Source organism: Micromys minutus (assembly GCF_963924665.1).
Source record: "Micromys minutus genome assembly, chromosome: 1".
NCBI lineage: Eukaryota > Metazoa > Chordata > Mammalia > Rodentia > Muridae > Micromys > Micromys minutus.
Window position 1 is genome coordinate 52,612,285 of NC_137969.1, and position 24,893 is coordinate 52,637,177.

The window sequence follows — 24,893 nt, forward strand, 5'->3', positions numbered from 1 at the left end:
GAGTCTAGGTGGGGCATTTTATTCAGACCACCACAGTGTGAGAGCACAAGAGATAAACAAAAGGTCTTTTTTTCTTCTCTTTTTTATATAGGATCCTATGTAGCCCAGGCTAGCTTCAGACTTGTGTAGCAGAAGGTGACCTTGAACTGCTAAACCTGTCTTCAACTCCTAAATGTTGAGATTACTGGCTTGTAGACCAAGCATTTTTTGACCATTAGCTAGTTTTACTTTAGAGAACATATGAATGATTAAAAGGGACAATGAGAATTTAATATAACAATTTCTCTTGTTGTAGTATTCTTTATGTAGCTATTATAATTTAATAAACTATTTACTGTATAGTAGCTTTGACTTATTATTATTATTATTATCATTATTATTACAAATGTTTACTAGGTAGACAGTAAGAGGCAGGAATAGGGGCTGGAGAGATGGCTCAGAGGTTAAGAGCACTGACTATTCTTCCAGAGGTCCTGAGTTCAAATCCCAGCAACCACATGGTGGCTCACAACCATCTGTAATGACATCTGATGCCCCTCTTCTGGTGTGTCTGAAGACAGCTACAGTGTACTTATATATATAAAATAAATAAATCTTTAAAATAAATAAATAAATTACCAGATATGGTACATTAACATTTTTATTTGAACTGTTAACCCTTGAGCTACCACAGTGGCTCAGTGGTAAAGGTACCTGCTTTTAATCTTGAAAACCTGAAATTAATTAATATAATGGAAGGAGAGAATAGATATCTGTAAGTTGTTGTCCTCTGACCTGCACATGCACACACACACAATTTTAACATAAGTGAACCCTTATAAAGCAGTTTCATACCCATCAAAATCAAGAAGTTCTTAAGGTTAGGTATGTTGGTATATGCCTTGAATCCTCAGCATTTGAGAGACTGAGGGAAGGATCTAGTTCAAAGCCAGATTGTGCTGCAGAGTGAATTCTTGTCTCAAAAATTAGCATACTTTTTCTATTTATCTGCTCTTACAGCAATTAATACCATCCTGATACTAGAACATAGAGTCTTCCACTTTTTAATTTTTAAAAAGTGTTTATGGGTATGAGTGTTTTGTGTGCATATATGTAAGCGCACATTGCGTTTAAAGTTCAAAAAAGGGTGTAAGATCCCTTGGAACTGGAGCTGCAGACAGTTGTGGGCTGCTTGCTGCATGGGTGATGGGAACCTAATCCAGATTCTCTAGGAGAGCTACCAGTGCTCTTAGCCACCTTCTACCTGTCCACCATAGTTTTCCATTTGATTACAGTTCTTTAATTTCAATCACTAGAAATCTACTGATTGGTAAAACAAAACTAGTAAATTAATATTGCCAGAAAATATCCAGGTGGTTTACACAACAAAGTAAAAATTGAAGAGCTGAGTAGGAACTATAACTTCAAGGTTCTAGATTACAGAAAAGAATAGGATTATACTCCTGGGCATTGCTCCCTTGGATCTCTTCATGATCCACATGCCCAAAACCAAGGTTACACTGAGCAAGCACTGATCTTTACCTCTCTTGAAACTAGGATCTCTTGATTGACAGGCCTCCAAAATGTAAGAGAAGGTGATGCTCAAAAAGGAATTTGGTGTATTTACAGTAGCAGGAATGGATATTGGCATTGATGAGCACATATTTATATGCATTAATTTATGTCTTTTACATGTTAGGTGAAAAAAATCAAATCATCACCTGATTTTTATGAATTTTTTTCATTTTTATTCTCAAAACCTTATTAAGGTTAATCATTTATTATTAATTAAGGATTCACAGGAAGTTACAAAGTAAATTAATAAAATTTTATAGTACTTTTCACTCCATTTTATCTAACACTAAACATATTATACAACTATAGTATAATATCAAAATTAGGAACCTGACAGTGATCTGTATACATACTACATAATTCTGTGTCATTGTATCACCTGTACAGATTCATGTTTTATACACTGAAAGAAAAACAGAACTGTTTCATTAGTATAGCAGTCTTTACTTATTTTATGTATGAGTACACTGTTTCTGTTCTCAGACACACCAGAAGAGGACATCAGATCCCATTACAAATCATTGTGAGCCACCACGTGGTTGCTGGAAATTGAACTCAGGACCTCTGGAAGAACAGCTGGTGCTCTTAACCAGTGAGCCATCTCTCCAGCCCTATCTATGATAATCTCTTAATTACACCTATTTCACACACTTCCCCCACACCTCCAAAACAAGGGGTTTTTTGTAATTGTGGTTCTGGCAGTCACAGAACTCACACTGTAAACCAAGCTGGCTTTGAACTCACAGATATTTACTTTTGTTCTTGAGTACTGGGATTAAAGGTATATATATATATACCACCATTGTCTGGCTGAATAAGTCTATTTTTTAATGTATATTTTTGTCTGCATGTATATATGTATGACTTGTGCCCATAAAGGCCAGGAAAAGAAGGATGTTGAATGCCCTGGACCTGGAGTTACAAACAACTGCATTGTGGATGCTGGGAATCAAACCTGGGTCTTCTGTAAGAGCAGCAAGTCCTCTTAACCACTGAGCAATATCTTCAGCCCCTCTTTATAAATTTTACCATTAAAGATTTTAAGTAGTGAGGCTGGTAAGATGGCTTAGCACCCAGCCTAATGACCTGAGTTTAAAACTTACATGGTGGGGCTGGAGAGATTGCTCAGTGGTTCAGAGCAACTAACTGCCCTTCCAGAGGTCCTGAGTTCAATTCCCAGCAACCACATGGTAGCTCACAACCATCTGAAATGGGATCCAATGCCCTCTTCTGATGTATCTGAAGACAGCTACAGTGGACTCATAAATAAAATAAATATATATTAAAAAAAAACTCATATAGTGGAATAGAAAGTTAATTCCTGCAAAAATTTGTCCTCTGACCTCCACAGCCTGCACGCATGCATACACACATACTCAGTCAGCCAAATAATGTAACTTTAAAACAACTATAAATTTGTAAAGTGGAATAGCAAGGAATTTTCAGAGATTTAGAAACACAGCATCTTATGGTTATTATGATGTTGGGCAAGCCCAGAATATCTGCTGTGATGCTGTGCCAGTGCTGCCGTGGGGGAAGTCTAAGCACGATAGTTTTTTTGTGGTTATTTTGCTGTTTTTTACTTGAGACAGAGTCTCACCATGTATCACTGGTTGGCCTGGAATTTACTGAGTAGACCAGGCTCTCTTCAGACTCAGAGACCTGAGTACTGGGGTTGAGTACTAGCTACTGTCAAGTATTTTTTATTGTGACTGTAACGATGTTTCATGTATAGTGGTATCATTCTAGATTACATATTTTTAAGATGGCATAACGGAATATAATATCTATGGGGCTTGTACAGATATTTTAGTTGATAAAAGGGGACAGCAGGAAGCAAAAATGAAACAGGATTATCCATGAGTTTGTCATTGTTTAAGAAGTGATTGGCTTATAAGGTGTTCATTGTATGTGTGTGTGTGTGTGTGTGTGTGTGTGTGTGTGTGTGTGTATTCACGATTTTCCATAGAAGTTGTTAAAAGTAAAAATGTGATTTTTGTTTTAAGTTTTCATTTTGAGACAGTTTAGATGCTGAGATCCTAGGTGTTGGGATTTCTGTCACATAGGATGTGGTAACTATTTATTTCTGCTCTCTTTTGTAGATTGCTCCAGTGGAAAATGACAACAGTTATGATGAACTGAAAAGAGATGCAAAGCTCTGTCTGTCACTAATGTCTCAGGGGTTGCTCTACCCTCAGCAAGTGCCTTTGATACTTCAGGTGCTAAGCCAGGTCAGTGCATGGCCACAGTATTTACAGCCTCTGTCTTGCTTGCTGTGTCACTGAGTATTTCACAACCAACTGTAGACATCTTTTTAAATATTTACCACAACATACAACACCTGACTTTTGTGCCTTTTTTTTTTCTTTTGAGATAGGGTCAGTATGTATCCCTAACTGGCCCAGAATTTACCAGGTAGAGCAGGCTAGCTTGTAACTCACAAAAATCCACCTGCATTCGGTTTCAAACTCGTGGTATTGTGATGGTTTGCATATGCTTGGCCCAGGGAGTGGCACTATTAGAAGGCGTGGCCTTGTTAGAGGAAGTATGTCACTCCAGGGCTGGGCTTGGAGACACTCCTCCCAGTTGCCTGAGGATTCTCAGTCTGTTCCTGGCTTCCTTTAGATGAAGAAGTAGATCTCTTGGCTCTGCCTGCCTGGATGCTGCCATGCTCTCACCTTGATGATAATGGACTGAACTTCTGAACCAATTAAATGTTGTCATTTATAAGACTTGCCTTGGTCATGATGTCTGTTCACAGCAATAAAATGCTAACTAAGACAGAAATCATACCAAGCCTCTGAAGTTTGTTCAAGTTTTCATTTAATATATATGCTAAACAAAAACAACAACTGAGAAACAACAGCAACCAAAACCAGGCCTTGGTTTATACATGGTTCAGTTGCCAAATTCTGGAAAAGTAGCTTTTATTCACCTGATATAATAGTCATCTCAGAGGTTTACTACATCTGTTAACTTAGACCTTGTCTTGGAAACTTCTAGCCACTGTGCAATCTAGGCCTAGAATGTTTTCAGCCTCTGAGACTTAATACTGAATAAGTTCGCGCCTTCCTCATTCTGATCTCTGCATGGCTGATTCAGCTCAGCTGTTCTGGCTCAAAACTCCTCTCCAACCTGACTAATTAAATCTGGCTTCTCCTGTATTTCTGTGTTTGGCCTCATAATAAGTTGAGCAATCTGTCCTAATCTTGCTTCTCATTTTTCTGTCTCATTCTTTCTTCATCTGTGTCTAGCTTGTTTTCTCTCTCTACAAACTGTCTCTGTAAAAACTGTCCCAATAAAGCTGCCTCTTTGTGCTGCTATCTATTTCGTCACTTCTTTTTCCTGTGTGTTTTTATGAAAGTTGGGCATATCCTATTCTGTCAAATCTTTCTCTGATTTGTTACTTTGTCTGCCACTCAGTTAAACATCGATTACCAAAAAAAAAAAAAAAAAAAAAAGCTTCCTTCTACAAACTAACTTTACCTTCATTGTTTGGAATTAAAGGTGTGTGCTAAGGGTGTGTATGTATTCCAGCCAGCCAGATGGATTAAAGATGTGTGCAAAAAAAAAAAAAAAAAAGAAACAAGTTTTCCCATTGAACAACACAATCCCAGGGTTTAGAGTATGATCAAATATCCTGCAACAAACTTTTTGGAATTTTGGCAAGTTCAAGAGAATAAGTGTTAAACTGTATTAATACTGAGTGTTAATGAAGAAAGAGCTCTCATTCTGGTCTGTCATTTTCCTTCCTGGTCTGTGACAGAGACTTACAGTGGTCCAGACGCTCAGACTGCAGCTCAGTACAGTCACAACAGAGCCAGGCACACACTACAGAAAAAGTAGGGCTGTTCTTGCACTTTTCACTGAAAAATATTTCCCAGCAATCTAAAATTAGGCATGGGATTTAATCATTCTATTTTTAATTGTTGAGTAGAATGTGTTAGAAAACAATAATGACTCACCACAGCTTCTTATTTCTACCTTGTTTCCAAGTGAGAGACTAGCAGTTGTATTGACTAGAGACTGAATCAGATGAGGAAGAATACTTCTTCCTGGTTGGGAGGGGTGCTGAGAACTGTGAGGCTGTCAGTAGAGAAGTAATGTCTGCTTGTACAGACTGCATTGGCACCTCCTTTTGTACCCATTTGCTCTTGAGCTGATTCTGCAGATCTTGGGTTTGAAGGCAGACAGACATGAATTCAAATTTTATTGCATTATTAACTTGTATTTTACTCAGTTGTATGACATCTGGAGACTCATTTAATCAGTTTTCTCAAGAAGTTGGAACTGTTTTTCCACCTGATGACAGGCAGTAAAGCAATAAATACAGTTCCAGTTGTCATGAAAGTCTAGTATAGATCCTTACTGCCTAGAATGCCATTGTATTTAAAAAAAAAAAAAAGGTGTTGTCTCTTTACTTAATTTTTTAATTCCGGGGCTGGAGAAATGGCTCAGAGGTTAAGAGCACTGACTGCTCTTCCAGAGGTCCTGAGTTCAAATCCCAGCAACCACATGGTGGCTCACAACCATCAATAATGGGGATCCGATGGCCTCCCCTGGTGTGTCTGAAGATAGCTACAGTGTACTTACATACATAAAATAAATAAATAAATCTTTTTTAAAATTATATTTCACCCCGTGTTATATAAATATTAAAGTTAACTAGCATTTTTTTGGGGGGGGGAGCAAGAGGTTTATTAATCAGCTTACACTTCCATATCATATCGATGTTTATCACCAGAGGAAGTCAGGACTGGAACTCAAGCAGGTCAGGAAGCAGGAGCTTATGCAGAGTCCATGGAGGGATGTTGCTTACTGGCTTGCTCCCCATGGCTTGCTCAGCCTGCTTTCTTATAGAACCCAGGTCTACCAGCTCAGGGATAGCACCACCCACAATAGGTTGGGCCCTCCCCTCTTGATCACTAGTTGAGAAAATGCCTTACAGCTAGATCTCATGGAGGCATTTCCTCAAATGAGGCTCCTTTCTCTGTGATGACTCCAGCTTGTGTCAAGTTGAAAGAAAACCAGCCAGTACAATTGACACCTTGTCAACTTGACCTACAAACAAATCAATATTAAGCTTCAACTCTTACTTTCTTGTTCATCCTCAAGATCTAGATAACCTTAAGAGTCCCAAAGCCTTTACCAATTCTTACATTTTAAAATTGCAATACCTTAAAAATATTCAGTCTCTTTTAAAAATCAAGGTCTTTTTACAATTCAGTCTCTAAACTGTGGGCTCCTCTTCTCCCTTCAAGAGGGAAAGATATCAGGGCAGAGTCACAGTCAAAGCAAAATCAATCTCTAACCATCCAGTGTCTGGGAATCCACTTACAAACTTCTGGGCCCCTCCAAGGACTTGGGTCACTTCTCCAACTCTGCCCTTTGTAGCACACACTTTGACTTCTAGGCTCCAGCTGCCTGTTCTCCACTGCTGCTGCTGTTCTTGGGGGTCATCTCATGGTCCTGGCATCTCCAAAACACTACTGTCAGTCCTGGAGCACTAATTGTCACTGAGGATGTACCTTCACCAATGGCCTTCCATGGCCTCTCACATGCAGAACCTCAGCTGCTCTCCATGACCCCTTCATGCCTTCAAAACCAGTATCACCTGAGTGACTCTTATACATTACCAAGTCCAGTCACAGCACGAGGTACAATCTTAGCTATCTCTGGAATACATCCTCTTTGTGCTCTCTGAAAAGAGTTCCTAGAAGGCTTCACCTCAATGATGCTGGTCTTTTCTTAATAACCACCAATCTCCCAGTTCCAGCTGACCAGCACCAATAGTCCCACCAATGCAAAGGTTTTGCTTTAGTAGTTTTGGTATCTTATTAATCACAACTGATTCTTCAGCCTCAGCTAACCAAAACCACAGAATCTTCACAACCAAAACAGCAATAGCCCTTATCAAAGAGTCTTTCTTTATTCTTCCCTCTGAAATTTCACAAGCCAGGCCTCCATCTTCTGCACCGTTCTCAACATTATCTTCCAAACTCCAACTGAACATCCCACAGAGCTCTTAATATTCCAGTGGCTCTTCTAGCTCAAAGTTCCAATGTCCTTCCACAGTCCTCCCCAAAACATGGTCAGGTTGTCACAGGAACACCCCACTCCTTGTACTAATTTGTCTTAGTCAGGGTTTCTATTCCTGCACAAAATATCATGGCCAAGAAGCAAGTTGGGGAGGAAAGGGTTTATTCAGCTTACACTTCCATATCGATGTTCATCACCAGAGGAAGTCAGGACTGGAACTCAAGCAGGTCAGGAAGCAGGAGCTGATGCAGAGGCCATGGAGGGATGTTGCTTACTGGCTTGCTTCCCATGGCTTGTTCAGCCTGCTTTCTTATAGAACCCAGGTCTACCAGCCCAGGAATGGCACCATCAACAATGGGCTGGGCCCACCCCCTTGATAACTAGTTGAGAAAATGCCTTACAGCTAGATCTCATAGAGGCATTTTCTCAACTGAGGCTCCTTTCTCTGTGATAACTACAGCTTATGTCAAGTTGACACAAAACCAGCCAGTACACCCTTTAAGAGGTATTTAAGCATCCTCATTTGGGCTGTCCTTGGCCTTCTTGTTTAACTTATGGGCTATATCATAGGTATTCTATACTCTTTGGCTGATATCTACTTATCTGTGAGTATATGTAATGCATGTCCTTTTGAGTACAGGTTACCTCACTCAGGATTATATTTTCTAGTTTCATCTATTTGCCTGAAAAATTCATGATGCCTTGGTTTTTAATAGCTGAATAGTATTTCATTGTATAAACCACATTTTCTGAATCAATTCTTCAGTTGAGGGACATCTGTTTCCATTCTCTGACTATTACTAATAAGGTTGTCCTGAGCATAGTAGAGCATGTATCTTTGGGATATGGTGGAACACCTTTTGGGCATATGCCTTTGAGCACTATAGCTGAGTCTTCAGGCAAAACTATTTTCAATTTTCTAAGAAATCACCAGATTGACTTCCAGAGTGGTTTACCAGTTTGCAATCTCACCAGAAATGGAGGAGTGATCCCCTTTTTAAAATATCTTTTCATTTTTGAAATTACAGTTAAACTATTTTTCTCTTCCCTTCCTTTTATCCCAGCAAACTTGACCATATAACAACCCTCCTTGATCTCTTTCAAATTAATGACCTTTTTTTGTGTGTGCTTGTGTGTGTGTGTGTGTGTGTGTGTGTGTGTGTGTGTGTGTGTGTGTGTGTGTGTTCATCCTTTCAAATACATGTGAACAGGCTCTGGGCTAGCCACTTGTTTTTATATGCTTTGTTGGTTTTTTTCTTTTTCATTCCTTTCCCCCAACTCCTCCCATATCTTTCCCACCCAATTTCACATCCCTCTCTCCCACAAAACAAAAACCAAAAATTATTACAGACACAACACTTACCAAACTAAGATTGAAACAAATACCTTCCTACCCCCAAAAGTTCTCCATTTTGTGTTAGCCAATTTCTCTTGACACTCTATTAGGGAAAACTGTTTTTCTTTTTCCCAGCTAACTGTCAATAGCATCTTGGTTAGGGGTGAGTCCGTGGGACTTGGTCTGGTGTTAGCATCTGCGTGTCCTGTGCATGCTGTCACAGCATTCTTTCTGAGTTCATATGTGCATCAACTCTAGTGTCTAGAAGACTCCATTTCATTGGAACCATTTTCCACCTCTCTCTCTTAAAATCTTTCCACCTCTTCTGTATAAATTCCTGAGCCCTGGGGACAAAAGTTTGATGTTTAAAATAAAAACATAATAATAATTTTTAAAAAAACTCAGTTAGGACTTGGTGCTCCAAAGACTCACTTTCTGCACATTGTCCGGTTGTGGGTCCATGATCCCCTGCAAGAAGAAGCTGTTCTGATAAGGACTGAGCAGTGCACAGTGCACTGATCCATGGGTATAGCTGTGCCATTAAGGTTCATCTTATTCCTGTTCCTTTAACAGAATATAGTAGGTTTTTCCTTAGGGCCTGTGCCCGTCTTCTCTGTTTCCTGAAGTTAGGTAAATGACTAGGCAGGGAAGAGTAAATATGATGTAGTACTATAAAGAGATAAAGGGAAAGCTAGACTAGGAGGATTACATTGGCAGGGGGATGTGGGGGTCAAGTAAAAGAGGGACTATGCGAAGAGGCAACTAAACGCCTTTTGAAAATCCATATGAAAACCTATCATTGTAGAAGCTTTCTAAAATATTTGCACTTATGTAAATTATTTAAATGGATTCCCCTATATATGATAGAGGATTGATAGACAGTCCCTCAGCTAAATGTGCAACCAGTTAAAACCTGCAGTGCCAGGAATGGGTTACAACTTATTAAGTTGTTGGTCAAAAAGATGAATAGACACCTCACCATAAGTTATGATGGGTTGTTGCCAAAGCTCTTGGCTCATATCCACAATCTCATGGCAAGGGACTCTTGCCAAAGACCCACTTCTGTCAGCAGACATCGAGAAATAGATCCATTTTTTAACTAAAAGCTTCAAACCTACTGACTATGTTCATGGTCACTACCAAAGGAGGAAAGTAATCATCAGTACCACCCACTCAAACCCTGAAACCTATAACAGTGGTCTGCCTGCAAGAGGCTCTGCTGCAGTAGTGGTGCAGGTGTGATGGGAGGAACCAATCCTTACTCGACATTAATAGTTCATATTCTTTGTTTTTCATGCCCTACCTACTATTATCGGAAGTAAGATAAAATAACGTGTGATACTTGGAGGATTCAGTTGTCTTAATTATGACTACTTCTCTTCCAAGAGAATATTTTGACTTTTACCAGTATCTTTCATTCCCACTAGAATACTGAGGCATTCTGGTGCCTTGGGAACTTGACCATGCTTTTCATTGCTTAGAAGGAAATCGAAGGTAAAGCTTATTTCAGCTATTCCTGTGAGAATAGAGTTAAGTTTAAATATTGTTTTGCTTGTATGTAGTGTCATTGTCATCTCACTTTCTTGTCAGTTTTGTCATCATATATACTCATTTCTCTTTCCAGACAGCAAGAAGCAGTTCTTGGCATGCAAGATACACAGTGCTGACCTACCTCCAGACCATGGTATTTTATAACCTCTTTATTTTCCTAAACGATGAAGATGCAGTTAAAGACATCAGATGGCTGATTATATGTCTTTTGGAGGATGAACAGTTAGAGGTAAAATTTAAGTTAGAACAAGTGGAAATTCAATTACCTTTAAAAATGTGTGATTATAAGGTTGAGGCAGGAGCATTTCCATAAGTTCATGTCTAGCCTTTACTACAGAGTACAATTTATGAGATGTGTTTTATTTAAACATTGTTTAATTTACTTTTAGTATTTAAACATTATTTAATTTAATTTTAGTATACCTATCTGTGTGAATAATCATGATTTGCTGTAGTACAGATAAAAACTATTGGATGTGTTCTTGATGTGTCTTTCACAGCTGCTTAGCACATCACTTGTAAACCTGGGTTTTCTTTCCTATAAAATAGAAAGTTGTAATTACTCTTTTTCTTTTCTTTTTTTTTTTTTTTTTTTTTTTTTTTACTTTTAATTGAAAATAGATTATTTTCTCAGATTAATTATGGTTTTCCTGCCCTTTACTCTTCCCATTTCCTCCTCACTTCTTCTCCCCTCTGGATCAATTCCCTTTCTGTCCCATTAGGAAAGAACGGGCTGCTAAGAGATAACAGTCAAACATAATAAGACAAAACAAAACCATCACATGAAGTCTGAACAAGAAAAACCACAAAAGAAAGAGTTGCAAGAGCAGGCACAAAAAATCAGAGACCAACTAGTTCACATATTCAAGAGTTACATAAAAATCCTAAGCTAATAACTATAACATAAATGTACAGGACCTGTTGGTGACTCTCGTATATTTTGTGCTTACTGCTTCAGTGTCTGTGAGCTCATATGAGCCTTGATTAGTTGCTTCAGAGGTCTTTTCTCTTGAGGTCCTCCATCTCTTCTGACTCTTACACTCTTGCCACCTCCTCTTCAGTGGAATTTTCTAAGTTCTGAAGGGAGGGATTTGATGAAGACATCCCATTTAGGGCTGTGTGTTATAAGATCTGTCTCACCACCCCCTAACCTCCCTCTCTCCTTGTCTCTGTCTTTGTCTCTCCCCACCCCCTCTCTCCCTCTCTCCCTCTCTCCCTCTCTCTGAGTACTGGCTAGCTGTGGGTCTCTACATCTGTAGGATGCATCTGCTGTAAGAGGCTTCTCTGGTGATGACTTAGTAATGATCTATGAGCATAGCAGAACATAATTAGGAGTCATTTTGTTGATTGTTTATTTGTTTGTTTTGACCAATAGTGTTTGTTTGGTTTTACCCTAGGTCTCTGAGTTATCTACTCTCTGGTTCTTGGTCACCCAAACAGTGTTGAGTATGGGTTCCATCTCATAGAGTGGGCCTTAAGTCAAATCAGACATTGGTTGTTTACACCCACTTTTGTGCTACCATTGCCCTACCATGTCTTGCAGGTAGGACAGATTGTAGGTCAAAGGTTTTTTGGCTGGGTTGGTGTTTCTCCTTTGGTAGCTTATAGAGTACCTTCCCACACTTAAGACAGAATGTAAGGTGCTTAAGAGACTAGTTGGAATGTACATGAAGGTATATACAAGAGCACAGAATACACTCTTATCCAGTAAATTCAAAATATGACCCTTACCCTTACCTCTACTAATATAAAGGTTTTAGTTATATTTCACACCAAAAGATAATCTTTAACTCGGTTAACCCAATATAAGAAAAGCAGACTGAAATAAATAAATAAGAATATACAATTGACCTGGGCAAGTGAGATTGGGCACATTTAGAATGGTACATCCATAGACTATAATTGACCTTGGGCAAAAAAAATATACAAATTTTTATTGAAATATTACTTACTTTACAGACTTTAAAACTTGTTTGTAGTAGATAACTTTCTGTATTTATGTATCTGTTTCTAAGTACTAAAAACTTAAAAGTGGAATGGTGGTTTCTCCTCTTCCCTAATAAGCCTGGTAAGCTTTTCTATGTTCACCAAGCAACTTTTATCCAGACCCAAGGGTACTGACAGACTGCTTATAACAAATTTAGTGAAAATACTTTTATTTCTTATGCTTCTTAGAAACTAAAGGAATAAAAATGGAAAGGTGGAAATTCAAAAATAACATTTCCAAGCCCCAGTTTTAGAGTATTAATCATCTTTCTTTGACTATAACAATACCTGAAGATAGCAAGAGAAAAGATTACCCTGGTTTCTTGTAGACATTTGGTAAAGCAGCATATGCTGGTAAGAATATGTGGTAGTACAAAACCATTCATCTTCTGTCCAAAAAAATGGAGGAGACAGAAAAGAAACTTTCTCTACTGCTTCATCTGAGGTCATGTGTTCAACCTCTTCAGCTCTACCACTTCCAGGCAACACCAATATGGAGGATAAGCCTCTAACATTTGAACTTTGAAGGGACATCTAACATCCAATCTGTAACAATAATGCATGACAAAAATTTGCTATCATAGAGCTGGGCCTGGTGGTGTATGCCTTTAGTCTTAGCACTTTACTCTGGAAACAAGCAATTTCTGTAAGCTCAAGGCTACATAGTGAGACCCTATCTCAAAAACAAACAACAACAAAAACAGAAGGAAAGAAGAAAGAAAATTGCTGTCCTGGACCAGGAAATGGCTTAGCAAATAAAGGAACTTACTGCTAAGCCTGACATCCTAAGTTTAGTCCTAAAACCCACATCTATGAGAGAACTGACTACAATACCCACATATAGAAGTGTTTTATTTTTGACTACACTTACTATCTTCATTCCCATAGATCATAAATAGACTATTTAGGGCTGAGAATATAACTCAGTGGAAAAAGTCCATTTACTGGGCAAGCATGAAGGCTTGAGTTCAAATCTCTAGCACCCACATAAGCCAGGCAGGTAAAGACAGGAAAATCACTTGTATTTGATGGTCACCAGCCTACTCCCAGGTTAGACTGATAGTTTCAAAGGAGTGAAGGAGCAGAAGACTTGACCTTAATCAGTAGTCTCCAAATCACATACCTTCCCCCCACCCATCTCTCTCATTCATTCACAGACAGGCAGATAGACAGAGTAAGTTTTAGAACATGTAGTAAACAGACCATGGCATTTATTTAAACTGTCATATTTTGTTTAGGTTCAAGTGTCTTGAACTAAGAATGAAGAAACAGGGATGGTAGCACATACCTGTAATCTCAGCAAGAGGCAAAGGCAGCAGGTCATCTTGCGCTATATGAAGCCCTGCCTTAAACAAACAAAAGAAGGGGGAAAAAACAAACAGAAAACCCAGTAGAGTCCAGCTTGTATATGCATTAATTTTGTATCTTAAATCCAGAGACAAGAGATGAGTATGTGTAGGGATCTCTCATACAGAGTTAAAGAATATTGCATGCATTAGCCTCTTTGGATTCCCCCGTTACCATGAGTATGAATGACCTAGTTTCAGGCCTCAGGAGAGTTTGCTGTGCAATTTGAGAACATAAATGCACGTGTTTTCTCTCTCTCTCTCTCTCCCTCTCCCCCTCCCTCCCTCCCTCCCTCCTTCCCTCCCTGTCTCGCGCCCCACTTCCCGCCGGCAGGAAACGGCGTGCAACAACCAGATTCTTCTGCGAACAACCTTTATTGTACAGCACTCTGAGCAGGGGACTCCCACGTGGAAGAAAAATGCACTGCTTATATATGCCTAAGAGACTTGTGTTGCTACCTGATTGGTGCATCCTCCAGTAGCTCATTAGCATGCCCCTAGAGCGGGCTGTGACTGTGATATATGAGCACTATGATGGGCAAAGGCTTTGTTGGCTAAATTATAGGTGGGAAGCTGGCGCCATCTATTGGCACCAATGGCTCCTAACATCTCCCCCTTTACTCTTAAACAAAAACATGGCCGATCAACCATCAGGCTCTTGTTGGACCTTTAGGGTTCAAGACCATGATCAGCAATAATTTTGGGTAAGGCACCTTCCTGCGTGCAATGGGAACAAGCCCTGCAGGGTGCAAAGGCTGCCTACATGTAGGATACCCATTCCTGGTGCAATGCCTCAAAGGCTCAGGGTACAAGGGCTATCCAGACACAGACCCAACACTTTTCCTAAAGCATATCTTATAATTTTGGGTAAGGCACCTTCCTGCGTGCGATGTAAACAAGCCCTGCAGGGTGCAAAGGCTGCCTATGTGTAGGATACCCGTTCCTGGTGCAATGCCTTCGAAGGCTCAGGGTGCAGGAGCTATCCATACACAGACCCATCACTTTTTTTAAAGCATACTATGCCAAACAGAAGGAGAGGTGCCCATTTTGAGTGCAGCAAGAGCTTGTGCTATGACCACTTTGTCACGTTATTGTTGAGTACGGAGTTTGCATACCATCTAGAGCAGAAACAGTCTCTCTGCACAAAAGCATGTCAAAAATTACTTGATAAGGCAAGAGTTCTATAATCCCCTAACCCTGCTATCTCTGTGTCTAAGGGCAAGTATAGTACATCAAAAGTTTTAATGGTGTCAAACAAACAAGAAAATAGTTTTGTATTAAGGCAAATGGGCATCGGTTTTGGAAACACCGACAGAATCTCCCATTTCAGTTCTGCTTGAATCGTCATGCAGGACAGGCTCATCAGAAGCAGGTGGAACAGCTTCTTGTTCTGGTAGCACTCGACGTGTTAGACGTTCTGGGATCTAAATCGGGCTTTCTTCTCCCTGTGGAAAAACACAAATAGCTCCCCTGGATCGTATTAAGATAGGATCTGGGCCTTTCCAATTACCAGTGAGGACATCTTTTCATTTCACTAACTCTTTAGGTGGCACAGGCCATTGTCCATGGCGCTTGGCAGCTGAATGGCCATGAGCATCCAAATTTTAAAAATTTAAGGTAAGAAGTATAGTAGAAATGGCCAATTTGGGTGTAGGGGGTACCTCTTCAATTCCCCCTTTTTGTTTGTTTAAATAAACCTTTAGGGTGTGATGAGCATGTTCAATGATGCCTTGACCTTGAGGATTATAAGGCAATCTTGTCAGGAGTGAAACTCCCATGTGATGGCAAAATTGCTTGAATTTTGCTGAGGTATAGGCAGGACCATTATCTGTTTTTAACACTTCAGGTATGCCCCATGCACTCTATGCTTCAAGACAATGAGTAATAACATGAGAAGCCTTTTCTCCTGATAAAGGAGAAGCAAAAATGACTCTTGAACAGGTATCAATGGACACATGTAAAAAATACTGAGATAATTGTTTAGAATAATTTGCAGCTTTAGTAAAATTTTTATACTGAATGAATACTGGTCACACATAATCTTGAGAACTTCCATTGGCAGCCCAGCTGGGCAACCTGCCACAATATTATCTATCTGTTTTTGAACCAGATTAATTCTCTAAGGTATTATAAACAGTTCTTATATTAGGAGAAAAATTAAAGAGGCCCTTAACTGCCCAACGTACACCCCGAGATTGACAGCCAATCTAAGGAGGCAGAGCTGAATCTCTTCTTCCTGTACAGAAGGGTGACCACTTAGGTTGGGCTGGAATAGACAAATTACCCTTTGGCTGGGAAATAGGCCAGCGACCGGCAATCCAGGTGGCATCGGCCTATCCAGGTTTTTTGTATAATTAGCAGTAACTCTATAAGTTTGGACTGACTCTGCCAACTCTTTAACTTGCTTATGCTCAAGGCAATGATCATCCTCGAATGAGGGAAACATGAGGGCATGGCGTGTCTCCGGTGAACAAAAGAACTCGCACTTCCTCTCTGGATGAGGCGGAAAAGCAGAGACTGCTTTCAGTTTTGATATAGTTCTCTGTCTCGGCTGAAACCGCTCCGCCCAAATTCTTTTGCCTCCTCTTCTTCTAAATCTTCCTCCTCAGATTTAAATAATTTAGCCTCTGACTCTTCTTCTGCCAGCTCTAAAGCTTTTTGCTCTTTTAGCGGATACAAAGTATCCTCTCCAGGAAACTTGTACTTCGTTTCCCCTGGCACAATCGCCTCTTCTCCCAGCAAATTTGCTCCATTTCTGACTTGTTTTGAACATGCCTCTCGGAGCCTACCTCTTTTACTTTTTTCTTGCGCGCTCCCTATTTTATTCCGCTCCATTTCTGACCCTCCCTCTTGGTGCTGCGTGATAACTTTCTGTCTAGATAACTTCTACAACAGTATTGTTACAACAGTTACCACAAATGCAAGCAATAATCCTTCTACTGCCGGAGAAAGAGACATGCCTCCGTTTTTGGCATGCTCTTTTGGCGCCCCATAAAATCCAAAGAGGGACATGTCTCTCGGAGCTTACCTTTTTGCCTTTTTGCAGTTCTGAATTCACTTCAGCGCTTCCCAGGTTTTCGGCACCACTTGTCGCACGCCCCACTTCCCGCCGGCAGGAAAAGGCGTGCAACAACCAGATTCTTCTGCGAACAACCTTTATTGTACAGCACTCTGAGCAGGGGACTCCCCGGAAGGAAAATGCACTGCTTATATATGCCTAAGAGACTTGTGTTGCTACCTGATTGGTGCATCCTCCAGTAGCTCATTAGCGTGCCCCAAGAGCGGGCTGTGACTCTGTGATATATGAGCACTATGATGGGCAAAGGCTTTGTTGGCTAAATTATAGATGGGAAGCTGGCGCCATCTATTGGCACCAACACCTAACACCTCCCTCCCTCTCTCTGTCTTGTGTTGCATTCCCAAAGTTCTATCTGCTGGTGAGCTTTCATTGTTCTTCATAGTTTTACCAAGATGGGTCTGTATGGGGTTGGGGGTGGACTTGGCAGATTAAGAATACAGGGTACATAAGTATGGCTGGTGGAAGGAGGCAGGCAAGATCTGTAGTGAAAATGCACCGTATCACTGAAGTGGGTGAAAATGGTGGAATGAGAACTAACTCCTTGAAACTTTGAAAACTGTAGCTGAAATGGGTGTAGTAGTACATACTTGGAATGCTAGCTCTTGGGAGGCTAGCCAAGTGGAACATGAATTAAAGACCAAACTTGACTACATGGTAAGACCTCATCTCGAGAAACAGAGGGAAGGTGAGATGGGTGTGATAAAGAGGGAGAAAGCAGAGTACTGTTTGCCTTGCCAGAGGGTCTGACTTCTAGACCTGATGTTCCTTTGCAGTGCTTACAGCCTTATTTTCCCTAAGATAAAGTTCAGTGAGTAGAACAGTACAGGATCTATACATATACAGACACACACACACAGATATATATATATATATATATATTCCTGTGAGTTGGCAGCTTCTCAGAACACTATGCAATATTATAGATTTAGGTCACATCTTGTACTAGTTAAGTAAGTTAAAGAAGGTGAAATACGAAGTTGGTCTGGGTTTAATCTCTAGTACTACAAGGCCAGCTTGGGCAATTTAGTGAGACCTTGTTTCAAAATACAAAGATAAAAGAAAGGCTCAGTGATAGAGTACCTGATTAGCTTATAAGAATCCCTGAATTCAGTCCCAGGACCACAGTATATTTATAGAAAACAGGGCAACCAAATAACAGTACAAGAAACCTCTCAGGGAATACAGAAGAGAAATGGTGGCGGGGGCTATTTATATTTTTAGCATTTGTTTTTATTATTTTGCTTATGTATTAATTTGGAGAAATTTTATTTTCTTCATTGTAGTCCTATGATCCGTATATAGCTTTTATCTACTCTGAGGCCATAGATACCTAAGGAATCTGGTGATATATTTGTCATGAAAAAGAAAGAAAATGTAATTTTTACATACATTTCTAGGGAAGGTTCCCACTCAGCTTTCCATATCTCTCTGAAGTCCTTTATCACCTCAGACTTAGGTTCTCAGTTCTAATAGAAATGATTATTCCTCCAGGTTCGAGAAATGGCTGCTACCACTTTAAGTGGTCTGTTACAGTGTAACTTTCTTACCATGGACAGTGCTATGCAGATTCATTTTGAGCAACTTTGCAAAACAAAACTACCCAAGAAAAGAAAACGAGACCCTGGTTCTGTGGGAGATACCATTCCTTCTGCAGGTAATGTTTAAAATCCCCATTCTTTTGCTTGTTTAAACATTTGAAGTACTTGTTTGTGTTCAGGTCTTTGCTAGATGCCAAGATAATTGTCCCTATTTGTTAGGAGTTAGCTTGAGAAAGACAGGCCCTGAAATTAAAGGCTAAAATTGTATGTACAAAGAAATCTGTCTCCTACAATAACTTTTTTTATTAGATACTCTGTGTTTACATTTGAAATGTTATCCCTTCCCCCACCCTGCTCCCATCCCCCCTCCCTCCCCCATCCCTCTTTCCTCCCACAAAGGTGCACTCATTCCTAATCACCCTCTCCACCTCAGTGCCTTGGCATTCCCCTCCATTGGGAAATATGCCCACACTGGACCATGGCTCTCTCAGTGTGTGCTCACATTGGTTGTTGTTTTAGTTCATGGGCGTTGTGGAGGGTTAGTTGGTTGATGATGTTGATAATGTTGTTCTTCCCATGAGGTTGCAACCCCTTTCTGCTCCTTCAGTCCTTTCTTTTAACACCTTCATTGGGGTCCCAGTCTTCAGTCCAGTGGTTATCAGCAAGCATGCTTAGCTGTATATGTTTAAAGAGAAATTAAGTGGACAGCAGATGAACATCTGACTATAACCCCAGAGAAATAAAAATGATGTAGAAAAATTAGTAAGTATGAAAATTGTTGAATTTGCACAAAGTTCCTAGAATATGCGGTTTTTATACTTTAGAGCCATAATTATATCATAATTACTTAATAGCAAGTAGTATTTATATATTAAATATTAGTACCAATTAATACACTGCAACAACATTCTAATTTTCTTTGATAATAGTGTTTTAAGTCTTTATTATACCAAATGGCATTATTTATAATTTTTAATACTCGGAAATCTCATTTTCTTCCCTTCTCCTTCTGTTCATGGACACTTCTAGAATATATTTACCAAAGAATGTGCATCGTGCTTTATTAAGAAACTCTAAGAGGAGCTAGAAATGTGGCTCGGTGTAGTAAGGTTTTGGTTTGTATGCATCGTGTCCTGCGCGCAATCCCAATTACTACCAAAAAGGAGATGGAAAGTGAGGTTTACTTGAGGCAGATACAATGAGGATGTTGCTTAGCTCATGTGAGGTCCAGTGTTTGATCAGTCCCAGCACCAGTAGAAGGGGTGAGGGGCAGAGCAAGAAAGGAAGCAGGGAATGTGGGCATTTGGCAACACTTGGAGCAGACCCTGTAAGGTAGACATGTGTCATTCTGTTCCCAGAAATGCCTTTGTGGTGTGTCATGCATTTTGTGTGGGGACAGTTGCCTAGGGAAAATATTACCTAAACCGTTACATTGTTTCAGGATCAGGAATTATACTTAGAATATGAATGAGCTGATCAAGAAAATTGTATCTATGTTGGTTTTTAACAGTGACTCATTCTTGGCTAGAAACAATTATACAGTCACCAAGAGACAGCTATAGAATATCTTCAGAATTTGCAGTTTCTAGTTCAGCTCCAGAAATGCTGCTTTTAAGTATCCACTTGTAAATTTATATTAAATGGGGAAATATGCAAACTGAAAGTACATCTAGCTTGAATGAAAATGTATTTCACTGTAAGTGTTATTTTTGTTGCAGAGTTGGTCAAACGTCATGCTGGTGTGCTTGGACTTGGTGCATGTGTTCTTTCTAGCCCTTATGATGTTCCTACCTGGATGCCCCAGCTCCTTATGAATCTCAGTGCACATTTGAATGATCCTCAGCCTATTGAGGTATGTTCTATATGCTCCCAAGAATGGTCTATAATAGCCCTATTTTTAGTTTTGTATGAGTGAATTTAAGTACACAACATGCCAAAGTAAAAGGATAAATAACAAGTAATAGGCACATATCAGATAGACAACAAAATACCATCAAATTGGAGGCTAAGCACATCTAACAGAGAAACCCCTTTAAAGCTGGAATACCCAATAAGAATGAATTTCTGATAAGAGTAGAGTCTGCCCTTCCAAATAAAAGAACAAATAGCACATAGAGAGAAAACTGTCAGATCAGGTGCTTCTAACAACATAGTGTTATTGGGCAAGTAGCTTGAGTTCACAGTTGAGCTGAACTTCCCATGGCTTCTTTTCAGTTTTCCTACTGCAGGTGGTTTACATCATTGGACAAACAGTAGCAGCCTCTGCTGAAGATCATTTGCCTTCCAGCTGTCCTGAGACATGGTTTTACTCTTGAGCTGATTTGTCATTCTCTCCCTCCTGCCATAGAGTTGAAGAGGCTAAACTGTTCCCAGACAAGGGACCTTAGGGGGACACAATATTCACATGCTTGTGGACAATTCCACTTCCAGTTTCTTAGTGAACTCAAACAGCACATGAAAATTTACCAAAATTATGTACATTCCAAAGCATATAATTCTTCCCTGATAATAGTTTACTTGTGTCACTTGATACTTTCCTATGTACTTTTTATCTCAGCACTCTGGCAAATGGATCTCTTGAGTTCAAAGACAGCTAAAGCAATACAGAAAGCTCCTGTCTCAAAAAAGAAATATATATATATATATATATATATATATTTTTTTTTTTAAGCTACCACCTCTGATATAGTCGTTTACTCTGTAATTATTAAAGCCAGAGACATTTTTTCCCATGTACAACAAAGTAAAATTCTGTAGCTTTTATTCTTTCAAGCCCAGCATAAAGAGGACTGATAGCATCAGCTAGAAAGTTGGGTTTCTTGCTAATATTATTCTTGCATTTTGTATCTGGAAAGTCATCTCACTGAAAGCTGGTATTAAAGTAGAAATAGTGGTTGTATTATCTAGTAGTAAGCACCCATGCTCCTAAGCTAAACAGGTCATCTTTGTAGATGTATAGAAATGCATACTGAGCCAGTATACAATGTGACAGTACCTTCCAGTTTGTCCTGAAGTGCAGCTAGTAATTTTATAGAATATTGGTGGTTTGGTGACAGGAGATTGACTTGGTTTTCTAACATTGTGAGAACTGAGGTCTAGGTAGATACTAGTGTATCTGAAGATAACCCACGTGTAACCCTGGTTGTTAGAGGTTAAAGTGGATGTGGGTTGATTACAGATGACTGTAAAGAAGACCTTATCCAATTTCCGAAGGACACATCATGACAACTGGCAGGAACACAAGCAGCAGTTCACTGATGACCAGCTGCTTGTCCTCACTGACCTCCTTGTGTCACCGTGCTATTATGCATAGAGGGTGAGTTGTGTCCCCAGCATGTGTCATCCCACCAATAGCCAAGGAAAGAAACTACAAGGTTTTAAGGTTTGCTGACATTCTAGGTGTAACTGCTCAGATAAACTGAAAAGAGTCCTTTGTTTTGACTTTTGGAGACAGGGATAGCTTTGTAGACCAGGCTAGCTTTGCAGTTGGATGGTTCCCCTACCTTAGCCTCATGAATACTAGGATTGCAGCTATGTGTCGCCACACTTGAATGCTTCTAAACCTGACTTTTGAGGTTGGAGGTATATAGTTTAGAGGTAGAGCCTAAATTTAGCAATGATGAGATGCTTATTCAATTTCCATGCTGTGGTAAACAAACATGATAGCCTGTGCCTGTACCTCAGAAGATTTTGTTGGGTTGGTTGTGGATATAGCTTTTTCTATGGTCAGTAGAAATAACTCATAAAATTTCTCATGATTTTGTTTCCATTGTTAGGCACGTAATTTATGTGACTGCACTGGAACAGTTAGTTAATAAATAACGTACATTAGTAGCCTGGGACACTCAGGCGAAAGAAAAGAAATCATAGGCCAGTTTGCTTCCTGAGTGGAACATTTGGGGCTATACTAGGAACTCTGGGTTCTACAATCATGAGAACACTTCATCTGAACTTTTATACTGTGTGATAATTTGACTTGTATGTATGTATGTGCACATGAGTGGAGGCCAGAAGAGGGAAGTGGGGAACAGATGCATATGCTCTTAACTGCTGTGCCATCTCTCTATTTCATCATCCGGATTCTTTCTTCACTTGTTTGTTTTTTGTTTTATTAATCTTCAGATAGAATTTTCTTTTATGTAGCCCTGGGCATCCTAGAAGTCACTGTGTTGAACAGGTGTCCTCAGACACTAGGACCTCTTTATGCCTCCGCCCCTCCCCTTTCTCAACTGCTAGTATTAAAGGCGTTCCCTACCATGCACAGCTTATCTAAGTTTCTAAGTGCTTATTACCTTTCTGTAAAAGGTGAGGACCAGGAAGCCTTTGTATAGACAAGGGTAAGGAGAATAAACAAAATCTTTTTGATGGTATTTTAGAACTGAGTGTCTTGTTAACCTAACATAATTTTTTTATTTTACTTTTCTTGATGCAGATGACTAGTCTTCATTCTGGGCTCATTTCATCAAAAATTCCAGATCCTCAGGTATCATCTGTGGTGGCTCTGCAAGTTTCACGACTCAGCTTCTGTTGAGCTTTCATCATCTTGGTAGCTTCTGTGTTTGGCTTCATTAGTCTGCGTTCACAGGTTCTCAGCTGCCATTTGACTTCCTAACTTGTCCTGAAGTGTTCCCAAATTATTGATAACTTTTTATTTTATTTATTTTTTTTTTTTTTTGGAGACATATGACAGAGTCACAAAGTCTCAGGCTAGAAATAATCCAGTAGGATCATGGCATTATGACCAAACAGTCTAGGAACTTGTTAGAAACAGCAATGCCCTTGGGACGCAGAGTGATCATCAGTCGTGAGGTTCTGAGTCCTTCCCCAGGGGCTGCTGGGTGTAGTGGTAGTAGAGCCTTGGGTCATGAACATGAAGCCTTGACAGCCTGTGTCTAGAGAGCCATGAAGAGAAAAGGATCAAAGGGGGCAAGTCTCGGAAGTCACCTAGGACCTGACAGTGCTCAACCAAACTGCAGAAGTCTGTCTGTGTCTCCACAGACTGGAGTTTTTGGTGCTGAGTAAGAACCAATTGCTGAAAAACTGGGGGTTTGATGAAAAAATTTTAGACTGATTTGTATGTGTATACAGTGTGTGATTTTAAAAATAAAAAAGAACATCAATAAACACCCTGGCTGATTGTTTTTTACCCTATAGCCCTCACAAATATTGTTTTACACTTCATATAAATGGAAGATTGCAAGTTTTGATCTCTCTGTCTCCCTCCCTCCCTCCCTCTGTCCCTCTTTCTGTCTTTCTCCCTTTCCCTCTTCCCTTCTCACTCTTTTCCCCTCCTGCCTGTATGCCTGCCTACACAATCATTAAGATGAATAAGACTTGATATTTGACTTGTCTATTATGTTATGTAGATGTAAAAGATTGTATAAACTGTAGAGATAACACTGAGAAGACTTTGTACAGATACAGCTCTGAACACAGACCATTGCGACTGGTTATAAAGATTGACACACAGCTCTTTACTTAGGGCTTTTGTACCTACAGAATTCCTTTTTTTTTTTTTTAATGTGTGTTTTTAAATTATATTCTTTACCTTCTCATGTTACAAAGCTGAAACATAGGTGTTTTCTTTTAATGCATTTATCATTAGAATATCTGGATTTTTATGTACCTTTTGTGTGCATTTTTAACTGATAACATGTTTGTCTGTCACAACTTTATAGAGTCTAAGGTATCTTCTAGTTGGAATAATTTACAAGTTGATGAATGTCATCTTGTAACACACCCTTTACAATTTTCCTTAAAGGAATACTACAATATATTTTTTAGTATCTATATGCTGAGTGTCTCAATCACACACACAGCAGTGGACTTGGTACAATATTGAGGTGTCAGCATACCCAGGTATAATCCCTGTACAGAGTAGTAACTAATTGACTCTTTCAATTGTGTAACTGGTTAAAACCTAATAAAATGGCTTTTTAAAAAAAGATTTATTATTGTATTTATATGAGTACACTGTAGCTATCTTCAGACACACCAGAAGAGGGCATCATATTCCATTATAGATGGTTGTGAGCCACCACATGGTGGCTGGGAATTGAACTCAGAACCTCTGGAAGAGCAGTCAGTGTTCTTAACCACAGAGCCATCTCCAAAAGGCTTATTTTTAATACCTGACTTCCATCTTCATTAAGGAAAGACAGTTCAGTTGGCAGCAACTCTTGTGGGTTCTTTTTGCCTTCTTAGGTTTAGATCTGTTACTTTTTTCCCACTTAGCCAGAATGAATTTTGGCCAGAATGAATTATCTAACTCTGCTTTGTCGAATGCAGTAGCCAAGCTCACTAGGCATGCTAGTAGTGGTTATTAATCATATATGTCTAGTGGTTAGTACATTTAATAGTACAGGGAACGTCTCTGTCATCACACAAAGTTCAAACAAAACCATAAGGAGACAAATGATGGTGTACACCTTTAGTCACAGCACATGGGAGGCAGAGGCAGTTGG

At 39.6% G+C, this 24,893-nt stretch overlaps 1 protein-coding gene across 1 annotated transcript in view; it reads left to right on the plus strand.

Annotated features, from left to right (window-relative positions):
- Positions 1-24,347, plus strand: part of PSME4 (proteasome activator subunit 4) — a 118,833-nt gene extending 94,486 nt beyond the window's left edge. The window contains exons 42-47 of the mRNA XM_080929766.1: positions 3,657-3,785; positions 10,554-10,709; positions 18,383-18,545; positions 20,148-20,281; positions 21,608-21,745; positions 22,862-24,347. Of these exons, the coding sequence (XP_080785892.1) occupies positions 3,657-3,785; positions 10,554-10,709; positions 18,383-18,545; positions 20,148-20,281; positions 21,608-21,742 (717 nt within the window). The 3' untranslated portion in view covers positions 21,743-21,745; positions 22,862-24,347. The remainder of the gene's footprint in view (positions 1-3,656; positions 3,786-10,553; positions 10,710-18,382; positions 18,546-20,147; positions 20,282-21,607; positions 21,746-22,861) is intronic.
- Positions 24,348-24,893: the final 546 nt, after the last annotated feature.